The following is a 21,941-nucleotide window of genomic DNA, read 5'->3' on the forward strand; positions in this document are numbered from 1 at the left end:
TTTGCAAATTTAAAGAATACCCTCTCCACCACTCCAGTTTTGCAATTACCAAACTTTGATCTTGAGTTTACAGACGAGTGTGATGCATCCGGAATAGGGATTGGCGTCGTATTACTGCAACAAGGGCACCCGATTGCTTTCTTCAGCCGTAAACTAGCTGGTCATCATTTGAAATTGCCAGCCTATGAACGCGAATTGATTGGGTTAGCTAGAGCAGTCCAACACTAGAGACCATACTTGTGGGGACGATCATTTGTTGTCAAAACTGATCACTATAGCCTCAAGTAATTGTTGGAGCAGCGACTTGTCACTTCTCCCCAACAACATTGGATTAGCAAGCTGCTTGGGTTTGATTTCCGGGTGGATTACAAGGTGGGATCTTTAAATCGCATCGCCAATGCATTGTCTAGGCACAACGAGGGCATTATGCTCCTTTGTGGGATTTCCCGTCCTCGAGTCACCTTATTGGATGGCATCGAGAAAGAGATGCCACAATCAATGGAGTGGACAACTCTTGTTCAGAAAATTCAGTCTAGAACTGCAAACTCCAATTGGACCCTTACAGATGGGCTTGTAATGTATAAAGGTCGGATATATCTCCGGGTTGATTCCTCTTTGATTCCCTCCATCATCTCCAGTAACCATAACTCCACCCATGAAGGTATTCAGAAGACACTGTATCGCGTCCAAGCTGATTTCCATTGGCAAGGTATGAAGGCCTCTATTAGGAACTTTATACAAAACTGCTCTACTTGTCAACAACACAAATGGGAACATCTGCATCCAGCTGGTCTTCTTCAGCCCCTTTCAATCCCAATGCAGATATGGGCTGATATTTCCATGGATTTCATAGAGGGAGTGCCCAATGTTGGGGGAAAATCAGTTCTTTATGTAGTAGTGGATCGCTTCTCTAAGTACGCCCATTTCATCCCTCTTTCTCATCCGTACAGCACTACTTCAGTCGCCCATGTCTTTTTCACTCACATTTATCGTTTACAAGGGTTACCAGAATCTATTGTCAGCGACAGGGACCCAGTTTTTACTAGTACCTTCTGGAGGGAATTGTTTCGGTTAAATGGTACCACCTTAGCCTTTTCTTCGGCACATCATCCTCAATCAGATGGTCAAACTAAGGTGGTGAATCGAACAATCGAAATGTATCTCCGTTGCTTTGTTGGGGATCAACCGAGATGGTGGATTGATTGGCTTCCATGGGCCAAATATTGTTATAACACTGCCTATCATTCTTCTTTAGGGATGACACCCTTCTGGGTTGTCTATGGTCGTGAACCTCCTCATTCTTTGTCCTATGAACCTGGTTCTACTCGTTTGGAGGAGATTGATCATTCCCTACAAGAGCGAGATGCTCTTTTGGCTGAAATTTCTCTTCGTTTACAACAGGCACAACTCCGCATTAAGCATGCCTATGACCAGCATCATAGGGAATTGTCGTTTGAACCTGGGTAGTTTGTTTGGTTGAAACTTCAGCCTAATCGTCAGTGCTCTATGAGTCACAGGGCTGTTCCTAAATTAGCTCCTAAGTTCTATGGACCTTTCAAGGTTTTGCAGCGAATTAGTGAGGTTGCATATAAGCTAGAACTTCCAAAGCACAGAAGGATTCATGATGTTTTCCACATTTCCTTGCTCAAGCCATTTAAGGATGTTCCTCCTATTAGTGTTCCCTCCTTACCACCTTTGAAGGAGGGCAAAATCATTCCCCAACCTCAGTCTATTGTTCGTTCCAGAATTAATCGAGGTGTTGTTGAAGAGAAGGATCAACTTATTAGTCAACAAAAATAAGGAAGAAGGGGGATTAGGATTAGGTAACCTAGTTCTTAAGAATGAAGCTCTACTAGGAAAGTGGCATTGGAGATGGCCGTTGGAGAGAGAGAGGTTGTGGCACAAGGTAGTGAATAGTATTCATGGTTGCTCGCAGAACAGTCGGGATGTTGGAGTATCTCGACAGGCGACTCTTGCAACATCCTAGAAGGCTATACACAGAATCCTTCCCCATTTTCTCAATCTAGTCAGGTATGATGTTAATTCTAGAAACAATGTTCTTTTTTGGAAAGACATTTGGGTAGGCAACCAAATGTTTGGTAGGTGCTAATTACACTTACAAAGACTAAACTGCCCTCACTTAAGTGTGGGGCAGAGTACTCTAATAAAACAGCCACATAAGCAAAGTACTAAACTGACATGAGATTACTAAACTACCCCTATTCGGCTAACTCTAACAGTCCCCCTAAAGTTGGAGAATATATGTCATATAATCCCAGCTTGTTACATAAATAGTTCACTTTCCCTGAGTTTAGAGCTTTTGTAAACAAATCTGCCCATTGATCATTCGAGCCCACATGTTCTGTGTTTATCTCTCCAGCAAAGACCTTCTCCCTCACAAAGTGGCAATCAACCTCGATGTGCTTTGTTCTCTCATGAAATACAGGATTGGATGAGATATGGAGTGCAGCTTGGTTGTCACAATACAGTCTCATAGGTTTATCCATGTGCCATGGCCCAATACTCAGCTTCAGAGCTGAGATCTATGCAGTTTTGGAAGGAGTCCAGAAAGCTAGGGAGATGAATATCAAAAAGCTCATAATTGAAGGGGGTTGGGAGGTGGTGGTAGGGTGGCTGAACAATGATAAAAGTGGCTTATGGAATTACAGCAATGTGAGGAGGAAATTAAGGTGGCTGGTGCGAGAGATCGAAGTTAAGATTAGTTGGGTTAAAAGATCAGCTAATTCTTTTGCTGAAGGATTAGCTAAACAAGGGGTGGAAAGGGAATCAATGTTTTGGGCTCAGATGTAACTTTATTGTTTCTCTTTTTTCTTTTCTTTTCTTGGGGGCTCAAATTGTAATTGGAAGATAAGAAAGTTTGTCTTCCTCTTTGTACTTATCCTTATGTTGAATTAATGAATTTGTAATTGATAAAAAAAAAAAAAGATGTAGATGAAACAGGCCCTACATGGCTGGCTAGGATTGGAGAATCAGAAGAAGACGGAAAGTTGTGCTAAAATAGGAAAGCAAAATTTCTACTACTTAAAAGATATGGGCAGTAAGGAAAGTCAATTACGTGGGACACAAGACAACGGCTCGACAGTAAAAAGATCTTTTTCTCAGGTTCTAATTTCTGGAACCAAAAGTTCAAATGAGCTAGACCAGTTAGTTTCAAAAGGAAAAACCAGACTGGCTAAGGAAACTGAACCGGCTCTTCAGAAAGATGAACCATTGGGTCAAGTCGAAAGATTTGTTTGAGGTTTTTAGGGAGTTTGAAAACAACCATGTGATTAGTCGTGGAGTTAATGCCACATTCTTAGTTCTCATCCCGAAGAGATTAGATGCCAAACACCCTAAAGATTTTAGGTCGATTAGTTTGGTGACTAGGGGAGGATTCGAGCCAAGCCGAGCTAAGCACAATAGTTAGATATTTGAGCTCGGCTCACCAAGATAGTATGAGGCTTGAGCTCGAGCTCAGTTCAAGCTAGAGACTTGAGCTCGAGTTCGGCTCAAGTCAAAAACTCATAAGCTTGAGCTTGGCTCGGCTCGAGCTCAACTGTGAGTCAAATGCTTTATAAAGTCAAAAAATTATATATATTTTTTATTTGATATTTAAAAATTAATAATTATAATAATTAGTTATTATTATGCATAAAAATAAAAATATTATATATGTATGTAAAAGCTCAATAGGCTCGCAAGCCTCATGAGTCGAGCTTTATTAGGCTCAAGCTCGACTCGATTAGCAAACGAGCCTATAAATTGGGCTCGAGCTCGACTCGAAGCTTGGTTTAAACCGAGCCAAGCTCGAATAGCTCGTGAAAAGCTCAGCTCGTTGCCACCCCTATTGGTGACTAGCGTCTATAAGATTGTGGAAATAGTGCTTTCTTTAAGGATTAAAAAGGTCCTTCCCTCTCTCATTACTCAAGCCCAAGGAGCCTTTGTACAAGATAGGCAGATTGTAGACCAAATCCTTATAGCCAATGAATGTGTGGAGGAAATAAAGAGATCGAGCAATCAAGGTTCAATTTGTAAGATGGACATTGAGAAGGCCTACGACTCGGTGGATTGGAATTTTCTATTAGAAGTGTTAAGAAAATGTGGGGATTTGGGGATAGATGGTGCAAGGGGGTGAGTGGATGCATAACCTCTTGTCATTTTTCAATTCCAGTTACTGGAGGGGTCTAAGGATTTTTTTTTCCCAACATGTAGAGGGCTCAGGCAAGGAGATCCTCTTTCACCTTTCTTGTTCACACTTGTGGTAGATGTGTTCAGTAGAATGATTTCTAAAGCAGACAGGGAAGGGCTGATAAGTGGGTGGAGGATAGGTAGGAATAACCAATAACTCATCTTCAATTTGCTGAAGATATTATCGTTTTTTGTGAAGGGGGAGACATGGGGAGAGTGAGAAACCTAACAGACCTTATTAAATCCTTTGAGTATGCTTCAAACCAGACAGTTAACTTTGACAAAAGTTGTGTGGTTGGAATCAATTTGGAAGGTTAGAAGACAGAAGTTGTAGCAGGTTGTCTAGAGTGTTCTATGTCTGATAGGCATTTAACCTACTTGGGTCTTCTATTAGGAGATAACCCAAAAGGAAGTCGGTTTCAGTACCCAATTGTGGAAAAGTTCGAAAAGATGTTGGCTTCTTGGAAGAAAAGTTACATTTCGATAGAGGGTAGAGTGACCTTGATTAGAACGACTTTTGCCAGTCTTCCGGTTTATTTTCTGCCAGTGTTCAAGATATCCTCAAGGGAAGCTAAGAAGCTAGAAAATGTGATGAGGGACTTCTTGTGGGAGCCAGGGGAAGAGAAGAAGGATCAACTTATTAGTCAACAAAAATAAGGGGGATTAGGATTAGGTAACCTAGTTCTTAAGAATGAAGCTCTACTAGGAAAGTGGCATTGGAGATGGCCGTTGGAGAGAGAGAGGTTGTGGCACAAGGTAGTGAATAGTATTCATGGTTGCTCGCAGAACAGTCGGGATGTTGGAGTATCTCGACAGGCGACTCTTGCAACATCCTAGAAGGCTATACACAGAATCCTTCCCCATTTTCTCAATCTAGTCAGGTATGATGTTAATTCTAGAAACAATGTTCTTTTTTGGAAAGACATTTGGGTAGGCAACCAAATGTTTGGTAGGTGCTAATTACACTTACAAAGACTAAACTGCCCTCACTTAAGTGTGGGGCAGAGTACTCTAATAAAACAGCCACATAAGCAAAGTACTAAACTGACATGAGATTACTAAACTACCCCTATTCGGCTAACTCTAACAGTCCCCCTAAAGCTGGAGAATATATGTCATATAATCCCAGCTTGTTACATAAATAGTTCACTTTCCCTGAGTTTAGAGCTTTTGTAAACAAATCTGCCCATTGATCATTCGAGCCCACATGTTCTGTGTTTATCTCTCCAGCAAAGACCTTCTCCCTCACAAAGTGGCAATCAACCTCGATGTGCTTTGTTCTCTCATGAAATACAGGATTGGATGAGATATGGAGTGCAGCTTGGTTGTCACAATACAGTCTCATAGGTTTATCCATGTGCCATGGCCCAATACTCAGCTTCAGCACTACTTCTGGCCACAACCGCTTGCTTTTTACTCTTCCACGTCACAAGATTTCCTCCAACAAATGTGCAATAGCCCGTAGTAGATCTTCTATCATTAACTAAGTCGGCCCAGTCTGCATCTGTATACCCCACTACTTCAAATTTCCCTCCTGATTTATACAATAGTCCACGGCCTGGAGCTCCTTTCAGATACCTCACAATTCTAAGAATTGCATCCCAGTGAGGTATACGAGGGTTCTGCATGAATTGGCTCACCACACTGAATGCAAAAGATATGTTGGGTCTCGTGATAGTCAGATGGTTCAGCTTCCCCACTAGTCGTCTATACCTTGCAGGATCTTCAAATACTTTTCCTGTATCACTACTCAACTTAACATTTTGTTCCATAGGGGTCTCAGCCGGTTTTGCACCGAATAGTCCTGTTTCTTCCAATAGATCAAGAACATATTTTCTTTGGCACAGATTTACACCTTATTTTGACCTGGCAACCTCTATTCCCAAGAAATATTTCAATGTTCCAAGATCTTTTGTTTGGAAATGATTTTGCAGAAATACCTTTAATTTGCCAATCCCCAATTTATCACTGCCAGTAATGACAATATCATCCACATAGACCACTAATAGAATCTTCCTAGCTTCTGAGTCATGGCTAAACACTGAGTGATCTACCTAGCACTGCTTCATTCCACAACTCTTCACCACTTCACTGAACTTCCCAAACCAAGCACGCAGCGATTGTTTCAGCCCATAAACTGCCTTCTTCAATCTGCAGACCTTACCATCCTCCCCCTGAGCAACAAACCCAGGTGGTTGCTCCATATATACCTCCTCCACAAGATCACCATAGAGAAAGGCATTCTTTATATCAAGCTGAAACAGAGGCCAATCATACATAACTGCTAGGGAAATCAGTACACGAACAGAACCAATCTTAGCCACCGGAGAGAATGTCTCCATGTAATCCACTCCATACAACTGTGAGTAACCTTTAGCAACAAGTCTGGCCTTCAGACGCTCCACACTACCATCTGGCAAGTATTTCACAGTATACACCCATTTACATCCCACAGCATGCTTACTAGGTGGGGGAGTAGTAAGTTCCCACGTTTGAGTATGTTGAAGAGCAAAAACTTCCTCCTCCATTGCCCGCCACCAATTAGGTGAACTAAGAGCTTCTTGAACATTGTTAGGTATGGAAATAGAGGATAAAAGGGAAACAAACTTGCGATGTGATGTAGAAAGACGAAATAATGAAACAAAATTGGAAATGGGATGGAGGGTAGAACTGCGTTTACCTTTCCATAAGGCAATGGATAGGTCAAGGACTGAAGGTTCAACAATAGGAGCCATGGGAGGATCCGCAGATGAGGTAGAAGCTGGAGGAGGGGCTGGTGTCATTCGACGTGTATACACTTGCCGGATTGGTGGACGTTCGGTGGTGATCTGCACGGGATGAGGTGATGAGTCTACTCCAACAACAGCATCTGAAACTGGACCACTGACAGGAAGAAGAAGAGGAAGTAAGGGTGGAGACAGAGGCTCTTCAAGACTTGAGAAGAAGGGGACTGACTCAAAAAATGTGACATCATGGCAGACATAGCACTTCCGGGTAATGGGATTATAACACTTGTACCCTTTTTGAGTCTGTGAGTAGCCAAGGAAGACACATTTAATTGAGCGTGCATCTACCTTGTCTATTCCAGGGCTCAAATTGTGGACAAAGCACACACAACCAAAGACACGAGGAGTTAATGGAAATGGAGATAAAGTGGGAAACAAGACAGAGAAGGGGGACCGACCATGAAGGATGAAGGAGGGCATCCGATTAATGAGAAAACATGCAGTGAGTACAGCATCACTCCAAAAACGCTTAAGAACATTCATGTGGTGAAGAATAGACCGAGCTGTTTCAAGAAGCTGACGGTTCTTCCGTTCAGTTACCCCATTTTGTTGAGGGGTGTATGCACATGATGTCTGATGAATAATGCCATGTTGTTCTAAATACTATTGAAATGAAGTAAGAAAGTATTCACGATCATTATCTGAACGGAGAACTTTGATTGGAACACCAAATTGTGTGCGTATTTCAGCATGGAATTTTTGAAAAATGGAAAACAATTCATTTCCTTCTTTCATTAAGTAAATCCATGTCATTCTTGAACAATCATCAATAAAGGAGACAAAATACTTGTACCCATTACAAGAATCTATTTTGATTAGACCCCAAACATCTGAATGAACCAAAGAAAAAGGACTCAACATACGACTCTCAACTCTTGGACTGAAGGACACACGACGATGTTTCCCAAACTGACATGACTCACATTGCAAAACTAACAAATGACTCAATGACGGGACCAAAATCTTGAGAGCCTTGAGAGATGGATGTCCCAGTCGACAATGCAATTGTAGAGGAGTAAGTGAAGTCTGAAGAGCAATTGAAGATTCACCACCGTCAAGATAATACAGTGCACCAGCTTCATGCCCCCCACCAATCTTCTTCCCCGTCTTGAGATCCTGAAAAACACAAGTGGAAGGAAAGAAGGTAACAGAACAGTTAAGAGCTTTGGTTATTTTACTAACAAACATATGATTGAATGCAAACTTAGGGACATATAAAACAGATGATAAGGGCACAGAATCCATGTCAACATTACCAACACCACATATGGGAGATGATGACCCATTGGCAAGTGTAACAGTTTGCGATGTGGAGGTTTCAGAAAGAGAAGAGAACACACCTGGAGTCCTGGTCATATAATCTGAGGCTCCAGAGTCAATAATCCAGGGAGGGGTTTTAGATGACATGCAAGCAATACCTGATTGGGCAAGTGTGGCAGTAGTATGCTGTGAAGTAAAACTGTTCATACTCATCACGCAGTACGCTCACCATTTCCCTCCCAGAGGTAGATGTAGATGTGGGATGAGTTCGGTCTACCAGTGTACTGTCACTGATATCAACCTCACCTGCTACAACATGATTAGCCCATTTAGAGGGAGGGCCATTTAGATCATAACAGAAATTCACTGTGCATCCCTCTCTACCACAATGAGTAGATTTCCTTGTAGAGTTATTCTTCCCTCTGCCACGGCCTTCCCCTGAGTCACAACCACCCCGACTAAGCATGGAACTGCCACGGCCTCCTCGGGGAGCATGACCTCCCCCTCTTGTACTATGTCCAACCCCTCTAGCTGTCACAAGTGCTGATCCATCAGACTATGTGGAGTTCTCTGTCTGTCCCAAAGAAATTCTACGAAGCCTTGAGAATACTTCCTCAAGTGTAGGAAGAGTAGAGCCCCCCAATATTTGGGCTCTAACTAGTTCATATTCCGACTTCAGCCCCACTAAAAATCTTGTAACATCTAGTTGCTCCCTTTGCTGTTGCTGAACTTTAATATCTGGAGTAAGGGGGTGATAGACATTGAGTTCATTCCTTATATTCTTCATGCTGGCATAATACTCTTCTAGTGTTTTGGTTCCTTGTTGTAAATCAAAATACTCCTGATAAAGCTGATACACTCTTGTTGTGTTATCTTGTCCAAAATATAGTTTCTTAGCATGTTCCCATATATTCTTAGCCATATCAAGGAACACGAAGTTGGCACTAATTTTGGGTTCCATACTATTCCACAGCCAAGTCATGATTTGAGCATCTTAATGGTCCCAATCATCAAACCCTGGAGAGTCCTCCGGTGGCTTCTCATCTCTTACATGCTTTACTTTCTTCTTTGCCTTGAGAAACACTTCCACTGATTTGGCCCATGGAACATAGTTCTCCCCATTCAGTTTAAGTGAGGTCATTTGTACCCCTAGGTAGTCGGAGGAAATTACCACATTAGGCTTCTAATCATTGTAGCCATCTCCTATCACTGCCATTGTACTCTTTCACAGTTGCCTCTAACCTTACTTCTCAGCTACAAGCTGATTGATGTTGTTCACAGTTTGATACTTCAGCACCTATTGTAGCCCCTAAACACAACAATGGGAGCACACACTTGTTCTTCTTCACACTACTGCTGACTTCACACACCTACGACCCACATAAGCATCCCAAGCACCACAACACAGTCAAACTGCTACACCCAATTCAGACTTGTTTAACACACTTAAGAGGGCATTACACAACCACAAGGAGCTTGGCAAGGTCACTGCATTCCACCTTACACCACTCGGCCACCTACAGCAGCCCTAACACCACTCAACAACTCATAGCAGCCCTACACCATTCGGCTACTGCACACACAGCCCTTCCTAGGGCAACAATGAACCTAGTTCTCTAGGTTCTAATTAGTACTAACTGATTCTTGAAGGGTTCCTACCCAGAAATACCAGCAACACAAAAGGACTAAATAACCAACCTTCCTTTGAGAGTATCAGCCAACCGTTCACTGCTGAAATCACCTTCCTTGATAAAGAAAACTGTGCGCAGCAGAGAGCATCAAGCTGTGATGTCTCAGACCTAGGGTGAACCAGCTCTTTCCATTAACTAACCAGAAACGAAGAAGAAGGTGTCACGAACACAGCTGAGATGCTTTACAAGCAGAAGCAGGTAACCTCGCTCTGATACCATGTTTTGGAGCAGCTACAGTAACCCGAACCAGTGAAGAAGGAAGAAGAAGATGAGGAAGAAGACAAGAGAAAGAGAGAACAGGAGGGTTTAGTCGAAACTGATTAGTCAACCATTCAGTCGACCCCCTAATGTTTATTAGGTTCTAATTACACTTACAAAGACTAAACTGCCCTCACTTAAGTGTGGGACAGAGTACTCTAATAAAACAGCCACATAAGCAAAGTACTTAACTGACATGAGATTACTAAACTACCCCTATTCGGCTCACTCTAACACCTCCCTGCTTTTTCTTTGGCCTTAAACTAGGACTATGGGTTCCGAAGAGGGTTACGTGATGATGAAAGTGCTAATGTTTCAAAATTGTTGCCTTCACATGAGTCTATTTGCTTAGATCCCCTCAAACCTGACACAAGAATTTGGAACCCTAACCCGAAAGGATTTTTCACTTGCTTTGCTTAGATCCCCTCAAACCTGACACAAGAATTTGGACCCCTAACCCGAAAGGCTTTTTCACTTGCTCTTCTTTCTCCAAGCCTCTCTGCTCCACTTCTGCACCCCAGAACTTCCTAGTTAAAGAATTTTGGATTAGACCCGTTCCCCCAAAGATTTCTTTTTTTTTTTTGTTAGGAAGTTTTTTATGGTAAGATTAATACCTTGGAAAACCTGCAAAAGAGGAGACCAAAACGATACTTATCCCCTAATTGGTGTGCTTTGTAAAACTCGCAATGAGGACTGTTATCACTTACTGATCTCTTGCTCCTTTGTTGCAGCTTTATGGAATTGGATTTTTGTGTTGTTTGAGTGTAGGTGGAACTTGCCATCTGATAATAGCTTGTTGTTTAGTCCGTCTACCTTTGTACGGCATACAAAAAGAGGGAGAATTATGTGGAAATCTATAAGAGCAGCTTTGTTGTGGACTGTTTGGGAAGAAAAGAACACCAGAATTTTTTTGTAAAAAAGAAAGGAGTTTCTCAGAAGTTAAAGAATATATTTTGACAAGGGCAATTCAGTGGCTAAAAACTCTAAATCTCTTTGATGCATACTCTTTCGATGACCTATGGAGAAACTGGTTAGCAGTGGCTAACACTTCTACTAGGAAGGACAGATATGTGGTTGAATGGATGCCACCTGGGGAGGAGTTTATTAAGCTGAAACATTGATGGGAGTAGCCGAGGTAACCCTGGACCTTCAGGTATAGGAGTGCTGAGAAACAAAGACAGTAGTATTGTATCTTTGTATTCAGGTCCTGCGGGTGTGGGAGACTCTATAAGGGCCAAATTACTTGCTGTTGTGCAAGGAATCCAGCTCGCAAACCAGCTAGGAATAGAGCATCTGAATATTGAAGGGGACTCCCAGGTGATATGGGTTGGTTGCAAGATCCGGACTCTGTGATCTGGGGTGATAGAGATCTTCTCAACAAGGTTAAATGGCTAATAAGGAGTATGACAATCAGAGTTCAGTGGGTAGGCAGATCAGCAAACTCAATGGCTGATTCACTTGCAAAACAGGGGGTTTCCCGGGCTACTTTATTTTGGACTTCTGTGTACTTTCTTAAGAACTTATAATTCTGTAACTAGTTTTAAAGGAAAGGTCGCACCTCATGCCTTTCCATGGGTTGCCTGTTACTCTTATTTGCTAGTTTAATAAAATTTTACTCATTCACCAAAAAAAAAACAAAAATAGATATCAATAATGAAGAAAAAGCTAGAAAAGGAGTTGGAGTGACTTCAGCAGTACATCAACAGGCAAACCAAGATGAGAACTCGCAAAATTCTTATATGAACAACCACTGCAGAAACCCACTAGGAAAGGCAAAGTAATGATGGCTGTCCAAGCCCCCACTTTTGGTTTGGGAGTTGGGACAAATAAAAATGATCAATGAGCAAATAGTTTAACATCTATAGCATGCCTCATGCCTGAAACCATGCCTTTGAGTCATTTGCAGGCCAGGCTTCCAGACATGGGTAGAAATGATCACCCAGTATGGCTTTTCCTCTTTATTTGGAATCACCCTAATGAAACTTCTTCTGATCTGATTGGCCACATCTACAAGGAAGCAGGAAGGCAGAATTCAAGGGGAAGAAAAGAAATGCTGAAAGGATCTCTGTAGACATTGGTAACTTGGTCGTGGATTGGATATTGATTCTGCCATAATTTTTTTGATGCATCTGGAACTTTAGCTCTAATTTCTGGTTTACTCTTGAATTGGATTGAATATGTAATGAGTTATCAATTACTGTTAGTGGGGTATGTCTTTGTATCTTGCATTTTGTCTGGACCGGATTACTACCTCGTCACCCTTTGTATTGTTATCCTATTTTTTTCTATAAAATCCACTTTTGATTATTATTATTAAAAAAAGGCAAGACTGCAATGTGGAAGTACAGCAATGAAAGGAAAAAATTCAAATGGCTGGCTAAGGATATTGAGATAAGATGCAACTGGGTGAAGAGATCTGCTAACTCATTTGCTGATGGACTAGCAAAGCAAGGGGTGAATGAGATTCTTTGTTTCGGGCTCATTTATAATCTTGTTTATTTGTTTGTTTGCGAGGGAGTTAAGATAGCTTACCTCTCACTGCTTGTATGTAAATTTTTCTAAATTTTAATGAAGTTACATGTCACTCATCAAAAAAATTATATTATTAAAAAACATTTATACATTACAAGTTAAAGCGATAAAGAGAAGTTTGTTAAATTAGAATAACAGATATAACCACCATCACACAATACCTCATCCCATCCTACTCCATATGCCAAAGGATTTGACTTCATTCTTATAAAGAGGTAAGTATAGCCAAGCCAAGCACAAGCTTCCTTAACATTTGTTACAGTACCCAAAGCCACCTCCGCATTCAAATTATCTTTCAATGAGTTAATGAACTGCAAAAACATAAAACTCAATAAAAGAGTATTCAGAAAAAAAAAATAAGAGCAGAAAGAATAATAAGAAATAATAACAGATAATCAATTCACTTTGGCTTAAAAGCATAGGCACATAAACCAATGGAGATATCATTAAGTATCCAAGTATGTGAAAGAAAAACAAGGACACAAACCAAAATTAGTCGAATTTAACAATGAGAAACAAAAATACCTTAAATATATTATTCAAATAGGGAGAATAGGAGTTAATTCCTTAAATATGGGACTTAATGATGAGAGGGAATAGAATGAATTGAAAACTAGTACTCAGATTATGTTTTCTATCTTCACAATAAAGTGGGACCAAATGCAAAATGAGGGGCATTTTAGTCAAGAAAAGTCCAGAAATCTAAGTTCTTGTTCCCACTCTAATAGTAGTATAGATAGAATGATAGATTAAATATTTCCCCTGAATCCTATTCTACCATAATATCTCTATAATTTAGGGATTTCCCCAATCTCAATCTTAGAAAAATTGCTAAAATTCAACTCTAATTGAGTTTTAATGGTCAATAGATCCCGAGAACATGCCCATTATGTTACCATGATTGCCTCTAAGCACAAGGCACACCACCAACACTTGAATTGCCTAAGTTGCCAAGCTACAATGGTCAGAGGTTTTAATTTTCTGAAGTCCATAACAGGAGACTAATTGATGATATCTTTACTTTATAGATTAAGGCAATGCAACAACATGCTATCTCCTAAGGATGTCATTGTAGAGAAAGGACTAAAGAGACTTGAGGATTTTTTCTAATATTCCACCATTACCAAGATGTTCCCAATACTGCTTTCTTGGGGCAGATTACTTCCCTGAATATTCTAGCATTCCTTTCTTCCCCAACCATCAACAAAACTGCTGCTTTTTGTGCATCTCCACAAAACCTTTCATCTTTTCTTAAGAAAGTGTTAGAAATGAAGTCATTCAAAGGAGCATAAGAGTAGTTCCAAACAATATTTAGAGAACTGGACCGGGCATAGAACCAGAAAAGGTTCACAGGTCAGAGGGTCAACCATTGTCAAACCAGAGCCAAAGCGTGATGATGTGGCATATGCATATAAATATTTTGTAGGTCATATAAATAATACATATAAAATATTTTACAAAATGTTTCAGAAGGCTTGTAGAGAGAAAACAGAAGTGATTGATAAAATTGAGTTGGACACCAAGGAGAGTGAAGGGACTTTTGAGGAAAGATAGATATTAAGGAAGCAACTAGAAGATTTGTTAAACAAGGAAGAAGTTAATTGGAGGCAAAAATCCAAACATAAATGGATGAAGGGGATAGAAATACAAGATTCTTTCATGCTATGGAAAATGGTAGGAGGAAGAAAAATTCCATCTCTAAGTTGGTGGTTGATGATGTAACACTCACCAAACAATCTGAAATAGCAGGGGCTTTTGTGGATCACTTCAAATATACCTGAGGATCTTAAGGTAGGCTTGAAAGGAGCTTTGACATGGAGTTAATAAAGGAAGCAGTTTTTTCTATGGATAGAACTAAAGCACCAAGACCAGATGGATTTACAATGGCTTAGTGGTTTTCTCCGTGGATGAAACTAAAGCACCAGGACCAGATGGCTTTACAATGGCTTTTTACCAAGACTACTGGGACATTTTAAAACAAGACATTCAAAGGATCTTCAATGAACGTTTTGAGAGAGGTGTGATAAATCCAAGGTTGAACTCTACTTTTAGAACTTGGGTTCCAAAGAATAGTGGTGTTATTCACCCAAACAAGTTCAGCTCATCAGCTTGGTAAGTAATAGGGTTATACTTCCTCACATCATTTCCCATAATCAAGGTGGTTTTGTAAGTAATAGGCAAATAATGGATCAGATTTTAATTGCCAATGAGAGTGTGGAGGACAAGAGAAGAAATGGGAGAAAAGGAGTAGTGTGTAAGCTGGATCTGGAGAAGGCCTATGACTTGGTCGAATGGTCCATCTTACTACAGGTCTTGGAGAGCTTTTGTTTTGTGGTAAAATGGTGCAAAAGGATACGAGGATACATAGAGATTTGCCACTACTCTATTATGGTGTATGTAGCACTAGTAAACCATTTCCCTGTAGTTAGGGGACTTAGACAAGGGGGCCCCCTTTCCCCTTTTTTGTTCACATTAATTGCTGAAGTTTTGGGTAGACTAATAACTAGGGTCGATTCTAGAAACCTAGTGAGTTGGGTTAGGATTTTGAAACTGGTGGTGCAACTTTAAAAGAAAAATGTTAAATTTAAGAGTGAAATTTGATAAAAGTTGTGTGATGGGGATCAATATGGAGGAGATAGAGATGGCAAAGAGGGTAGGAAAGTTTACTTGAAGGCCAGTAAGAGGAGATAATCCGAGAAATAACAGTTTTTAGAACCCAATGATGGATAGGTTTACTAAGAGGCTAGCTTCATAGAAGAGGAATTACTTGTCTTTGGGTGGTACGATTACATTGATTAAGTCTATCTTGACCAACTTGCCAGTTTATTTCTTATCTGTTTTTAGGATCCCAAAAGGAGTGAGCAAAATTTTGGAAATTTTGATGAGATATTTCTTATGGGAACCAGGAGAAGAAAAAAGAGACCATAGAGTTGGATGGGAAGTGGTCACTAAAAGTGAGGAAGTGCGTGGATTGGGTATGGGAAGTATTCAAAGGAGGAATGAGGCCTTGGGAAAATGGTTGTAGAGGCTGGCAATTTGAGCCTGTTTTTTCTAGGGGGAGAAGAAGCGATGAGAAAAGCCATTGATCAGTACGAGATATCTAGAAGGGAGAAACAAGAAGAAAGAGCTAATTGAGGAAGTGCCGCAGAGGGAGGGGAAGAGAGGGGAGGGAGACACAAAGGGCTGACGGAAAAGGAATAAAAGGGCAGATAGAGGGGGAGAGGGGAGCAGTGGGAATGAAGTTGCTATCCTGGAATGTAAAGGGTTTGAGAGATGGGAAGAGGAGAGAGGTGGTCAAGAATCTTCTGAGAAAACATAATCCGGATGTTGTCTTGTTGCAGGAAACAAAACTGGAACCTTTTTATCTAAGGATGAAAATTGAGATTTGGAGGTCAAAGAGAGGAGAATGGACTGAGGTGAATGCGGTGGGTCTGTAAGGGGGTATGGTGGTAGTGTGGGACCCAAATAACACAAGGAAGATAAAGGGAAAAAAAGGGAAGTTTATGCCATATGTAAGGAAAGGAACAAAAGGACTTTTGAAGACAAGGCTTGTAGCATGGAGAAGATGGTTGCGGTTGTGGGCAGAACAGTGGTAGAATGGGTATTGATTCTTCCTGAATTCAGTCGACATAGAAAGGAGGATTTTGGGTGCGGGTTAGGAGACATTCTAGAATATCAAATATGTAATGCAGAGCCTGTCATCTAGTTTGTTTGAAGGCTCTTTTGTTTTCTTTGTTTTCGTGTGTTGTCTTATCACCCTGATCTGTAAATTCTGTTCTTTAAAAATTAAATTGCTATTTACTAATCGAAAAAAATGATAAGTTATGGTCTAAGGTGATTGTAAGTATTCATGGGCAAATGGCTGATGGTTGGGATGTTGGTGTTCTGACTAGGGCTAACGAGCTTCTCCTTGAAAATCTATACATGCCATTCTTCCTTCTTTCTTGTCATTCATCAGGTATGATCTATGTTTTGGGAACCGGGTGAAAGTTTGGGAACACAATAGGGTGGAGGTTGTGCGCTTGAAAGAACAATTTCCTTCTCTGTATTTCCCTTTATTTGCTTAAAAATGAGCTTGCGTCTATATTTTTGGTACCCTCAGAATCAATTCTTGGGTTAGATTGGGATTTGGGTCTTATAAGGGATCTTAGGGATGCTGAAATCAACTATTTTTTGCCTTAATTCAGATTTTGGGAGGGGTGGTTCTAGACCCAAGGAGAGAGCCAGATTTGGACTTTGACATCTTCTAGTGAGTTTTCTTGTGCTTCCCTTTTTAATGCCTTAACACAACCCTCTGATAGCCTAGGACTAGACTTTCCACTTTTGGAAGTTTAGGGCAAACTGATTCCTCTAAGGATTGGAGCTTTTTGTTGGGAAGCCTTTCTGCAGAGGTGTAGCACTAGTAACTTGCCCCAGAAAAAGACCTACTTGGTGTCTATCCCCTAACTGGTGCATCCTGTGCAAGGCAAATGGTGAGAGCTGCTATCACTTACTAATCTCTTGCTCTCTTGCTTCATAAATTTGGGAATGGTTTTTCTCTTTGTTTGGTTGCAGGTGGACACCCCCAACCAGATGTGCAAAGGTCGTTTGCCTCCTTTTTCAGGTGGCCAAAGAAAAGGGGTAGAATTCTTTGGAGATATGTCAGAGCTGCCATATGCTGAACAATATGGGAGGAAAGAAATTCAATAATCTTTAATGAAAATGAGAGGAATAGGGAGGTCATTATTGAAGCAATTACTATTAGAGTGGTACATTAGGTGAAATCTCCATAAGTGTTTGAGGATATCTCTACAAATATGATGAGAAGAAATTGGAAGAAAGTGGCTAATTCATCCCCTACCAAAACCAAGATTAATCTCTATAAGTGTTTGAGGATATCTCCTCCGAACTTTGGTTTTATCAAGCTGAACTTTGATGGAAGTAGTGAAGGTAATCCAAGACAGTGTTTTAAAACACAGAGGCGTGACGCAAGGCATTCCACTACCTAGAGGCGTGAGATGTAGTTCAGAACGTAAGAGGCATAACCCTCCCGAACACAAGGAGTAAGCCCCCGACCCACTTTCTTTCCCCTTATCTATTCTTCCCTTCCCTCTCCTTTTTTCCTTTTTTCCTGTCTTTTTACATGAGGTATGCATGAGGCGCATGAGGCACACACCTCTTTCACTTGAGGCATATGCCTCAGAGGTGTCAGCGCCTCTGGCATACGCCTTAGGGCGTTTTGGGGGCGCCTCGCCTAGAGGCACGCCTCCAGGTGTACGCCTCCCACGCCTTTTAAAACACTAATCCAAGGCCTTCTGGAACTGGAGGAACTTTCAGAGATGAGGACGTGAAAGTCACTGCTCTATTTTCTAGTCCTATTGGTGTAGGTTATTCACTTCAAGCTGAGATCTTGGCGGTGCTAGAAGTAATGAAGAAGGCAAAGGAGTTGGACTGCTGCAAGCTCATTGTTGAAGGGGATTCAAAACTAGTTATAGGATGCTAGAAATAGAGGAGAATGGTCTATGGAAGTTTGCTAATGAAAAATGAATTTTTAACCAGCTAGCACAAGGGGTGGGAAGAGAACAATTGTTTTGGGCTATATTGCAATTTGAGTTGTTTTTCTTTTTCCTATGGGAGGGTTAAGAGAGTTTACCCCTCCCCTAGTCACCTTTGTACTTCCCACATACATATACAGATGAAAAATCAATATACACATGGATACGCTAGGAAATTCAAATAAATCCAGAAAATTATATATTAATAACTATAAACATAAGTCTTGGATGACAATAAATGAGTTTAAAAAAAAAACCTACTTTAATGGTTTATATAAATTGTGAGGCATTGGGACACAATTGATAACCATTGAAAAATAATCAAAATATCATAACATATAATACATACATATATCATTTATTAAATAAAACAAAAGGGTTCCAGAAAACACCTTTAAATAGGTGTATCAGAGCCCTGCCAATATGATATGGTATACCCAATACAAGGCATATCGTATTGATATTTTGAACCTTAAATGGAAGGACTAAGACATGTACATATATACCTTAATTTTTAGAAAATCAATATAATTTGTATTAAAATTGATTTAGGTTTCAACTATGGTGCTCGAAAGACATGATACTGAAAGGGGAAGAAAACTTATAACCAATCAACTGGCATCATAAAATTTTCTAACCAATCAGGTGGGTTTTCATCAAAATTCATTAGGGGTTTTAATCGTCAAAGTCTTTCCGGTATCATGTCATTCTGGCATCATAGATTTTTCCTAAATTTTAATAATCGATTTTAACATTTATTGAGAAACATCCCCTAAATACAAAAGGGTTTACTTATGAATCAAAATACATATAAATATGGCAAGCATTTGGGCTATGGCTACGGCATAGTGATGGGCTTATGGGTATTATATAACTTAGTGATTAGGACTCTAATCTTCTTAGCTTCTACCTGTTGTTTTTATAGTCAATTTAAGGACATGTTTTAAATCCAAATTTGAATTTACTGGCATACTTAATGATGTTTTTAAATTTCAAATTTGCCTTAAATGCAAGAGTTAGCATTCAATATAGGAGTTATTGAGAGAAAGAAGGTGTAATTATAGAGGCTAGACAAATTTGAATTTGAAGTTTATTAGAGAGAGAGAGTGTGTGGGGGACTACAAATATTAAATATCAGACAATATCAGCCATTACAGAGTATCAATCAGTATTGGGTCCATATTGGTCGATACAGATCCAAAACGACCCGAGACAGGCCTGTATTGGTCCGAAACGGACGAAAAGAAATGAAATTCCTGGTTTCAGTGAGTTCCACATATCAGTTTAGTGCTGGAATGATACGTATGAGCCAATATAGGACAATCTGTTGCGATTTTTTGAACCTTCACTAGAAGGGCTAAGGGCAGACTAAAAGGGCATAGGTTCATAATTTAACAATAACTATGGCACTTGGAAGAACATTAAGGCAAAACAGGATACATGACAAGAGAGTCCACCTGTATCCAAATAGAGTGGGGAAAAAACCGTATGCTAGAAATACAAGAGAAGAAGATTGAAAGATGGAAGGTAGTTTCCCCAAAGAATCTACAAGTACTGATTTGTCACACTTCTTTTTGTTTAATATGATAATTATACAATATTAGAGATGTGTCCAAATGTTTTCTACAAACTTTTTTGTATTTTTTTTACTTTAGTGTGTTTTCATATTTTTTAATTATTATTATTATTTAAGTATGATATCAAGTGTTGGTTTTAAATTTGTATTTTATTTCTATCATCAATAAAAACAATTATTCTTTGTCACACTTATTTATCTTTAATATAGTTCCTAGTAATAACCAGTCTGCCTACACCGAGTCCTATCTTTTACAGACAAAATTCCAACTGCTCATGTCTTCCTTGATTTCCCCTAAATCCCAAGAGATTCCACATGATCTTTTCCAGCCTTTTTTGCAAGTTGCATCCAATATTAAAGCTCTAAAATAGAGAAAGAACAGGGAGACAAATTTGGCAAGGACAGGACAGCAGGAATTTAAGGTCAGACTTGGTTTTAAGGGCCCTAGGCCCACAGGTGGAATTGTAATAATGGTAAATTCAAGTAATTAAAGAGAATACCAGACATAGATGAGGTTGTAAACTTGTATTAGTCCTCATTTAATTATGAACAGGATATTAGAGTACTTTTATACATTAATAAGATCCTAACACCTATTAATACATAACTTTTTCATCATTAGCGTTAAAAATTAAAGAATTAACATGCCACTGCTTTAAAAACAAAAAAAAAGAAGGTAACAAGATAATCCCATGAAAAAAAAAATTGCTACCTGACTTTCTATTGGGAGTTGATTTGTCAACAAACATAAATAGTAAGCCAGCTTATCATGAGAGGTAATGATAATCCCTTCACCACTCTTATCAAATTGTGGTCTTCCAGCACGCCCAAAAATCTAAAACAGAAGTACCACAAACCAAGAAACTCAAAAACAAAATTAGAAATAAATATTTATAAACTTGACAGGAAATTTTTTCATAATACAGTATCTTTGCCTCACCTGCATAACATCAAGCATGCCCAGGTCTCTCCACCCACCAGCCTTTGGATCATACAGTTGGGTACCCTGGAGTGATGCACATGGATATGGATCAAGAATTATACGATAGAGAAAATGTTAGATCAATACTAATAGGCTGCAGCCTATATGACGGGATTATCAGTTGAAAGTTGAAAGCAAACTGCCAAAGAAAAGGAGATACCTGATGATCTCTTCTAACATGTTTTTCTTATCAAATGAAATAAGATAATAATGAAAAATGTAATTTTTTATCAGTCACATGAGAAGAGCATTTAGTGATGAGACACATTAAACTAGAGCCCCATTCAGAAATTCAGAAATTCATATCTATTTAGAAAGGGGGAAGAGAATTTCCTAAATCCTAACACAAAATTTAAAACAACAATACTAACTCATTCATAAAGAGGAAATGTTCCTTCATAAATAATGACAGGAAAAAATAAACTTGACTGAATAAGGAGGAAGAACTTTGGCAGTCCTTGTTCAGTTCGGTACCAAGATCAGCTCATGCATTTGGAATTCACTTGCAAGAGGATAGGTCCATGAAAACAAAGTTTTAAAGCTCACTAATGTTGAAATATTAGTATTGTAGTATGGATATCTGGATGTCTACAAACCTGTCATTTTTGTGTTGGTTAATGGTGTACTGTGGGATTTCTTCCTGGCACCTAGAGGTCATAGACAAGAAGACCAACTTTGCCCTTGCCTTTTCACTCTAATTGCAGATGTGCATAGTAGATTGATTTCTAGAGCTGACAGAGAGGATTTGGTAAGAGGGTGGAGAGTTGGGAGGAATAATATTATGGTGACTCATCTACAATTTGCTGATGATATAAATATTTTCTGTGATGGATGTATCCTTCAGCAGGTGAGGTTGAGACTTTTTTTATCAGTAACAAGATTTTATTAAAACAACTTGAGGACGTTGAGACTGTTATTAAGTTTACTTGAGAAATTTTCAAATTTAAGAATAAAACTTGAGAAGAGATGTGGAGCTGGGGAAATTTTTGAGGTTAGCAAACTAGATGCAACTGTCCAGGCTCTTCGTTGTTCAACTAGTGCTTGGCCTATGAAGTACTTAGGCCTTCCTTTAGGAAGCAAACCAAGGAGTTGTAGTTTATGGACCCCTATCACAGAAAGGTTTGGAAAAATGAT

General features: G+C 39.7%; 1 protein-coding gene across 2 annotated transcripts in view; it reads right to left on the reverse strand.

Annotated features, from left to right (window-relative positions):
• The window catches only part of LOC148854467 (U5 small nuclear ribonucleoprotein helicase), a 169,072-nt gene that overhangs the window by 105,580 nt on the left and 41,551 nt on the right, over positions 1 to 21,941 (reverse strand). For both annotated transcript variants that reach the window (XM_088986817.1, XM_088986816.1), the window contains exons 19-21: positions 20,766 to 20,831; positions 20,538 to 20,660; positions 12,877 to 13,026 (exon numbers count right to left, since the gene is read on the reverse strand). In XM_088986817.1, the coding sequence (XP_088842943.1) occupies positions 12,877 to 13,026; positions 20,538 to 20,660; positions 20,766 to 20,831 (339 nt within the window). The remainder of the gene's footprint in view (positions 1 to 12,876; positions 13,027 to 20,537; positions 20,661 to 20,765; positions 20,832 to 21,941) is intronic.

The sequence above is a fragment of the Nelumbo lutea genome, chromosome 4 (genome assembly GCF_056320005.1).
Source record: "Nelumbo lutea isolate HS-2025 chromosome 4, American lotus-T2T, whole genome shotgun sequence".
Classification (NCBI taxonomy): Eukaryota; Viridiplantae; Streptophyta; class Magnoliopsida; order Proteales; family Nelumbonaceae; genus Nelumbo; species Nelumbo lutea.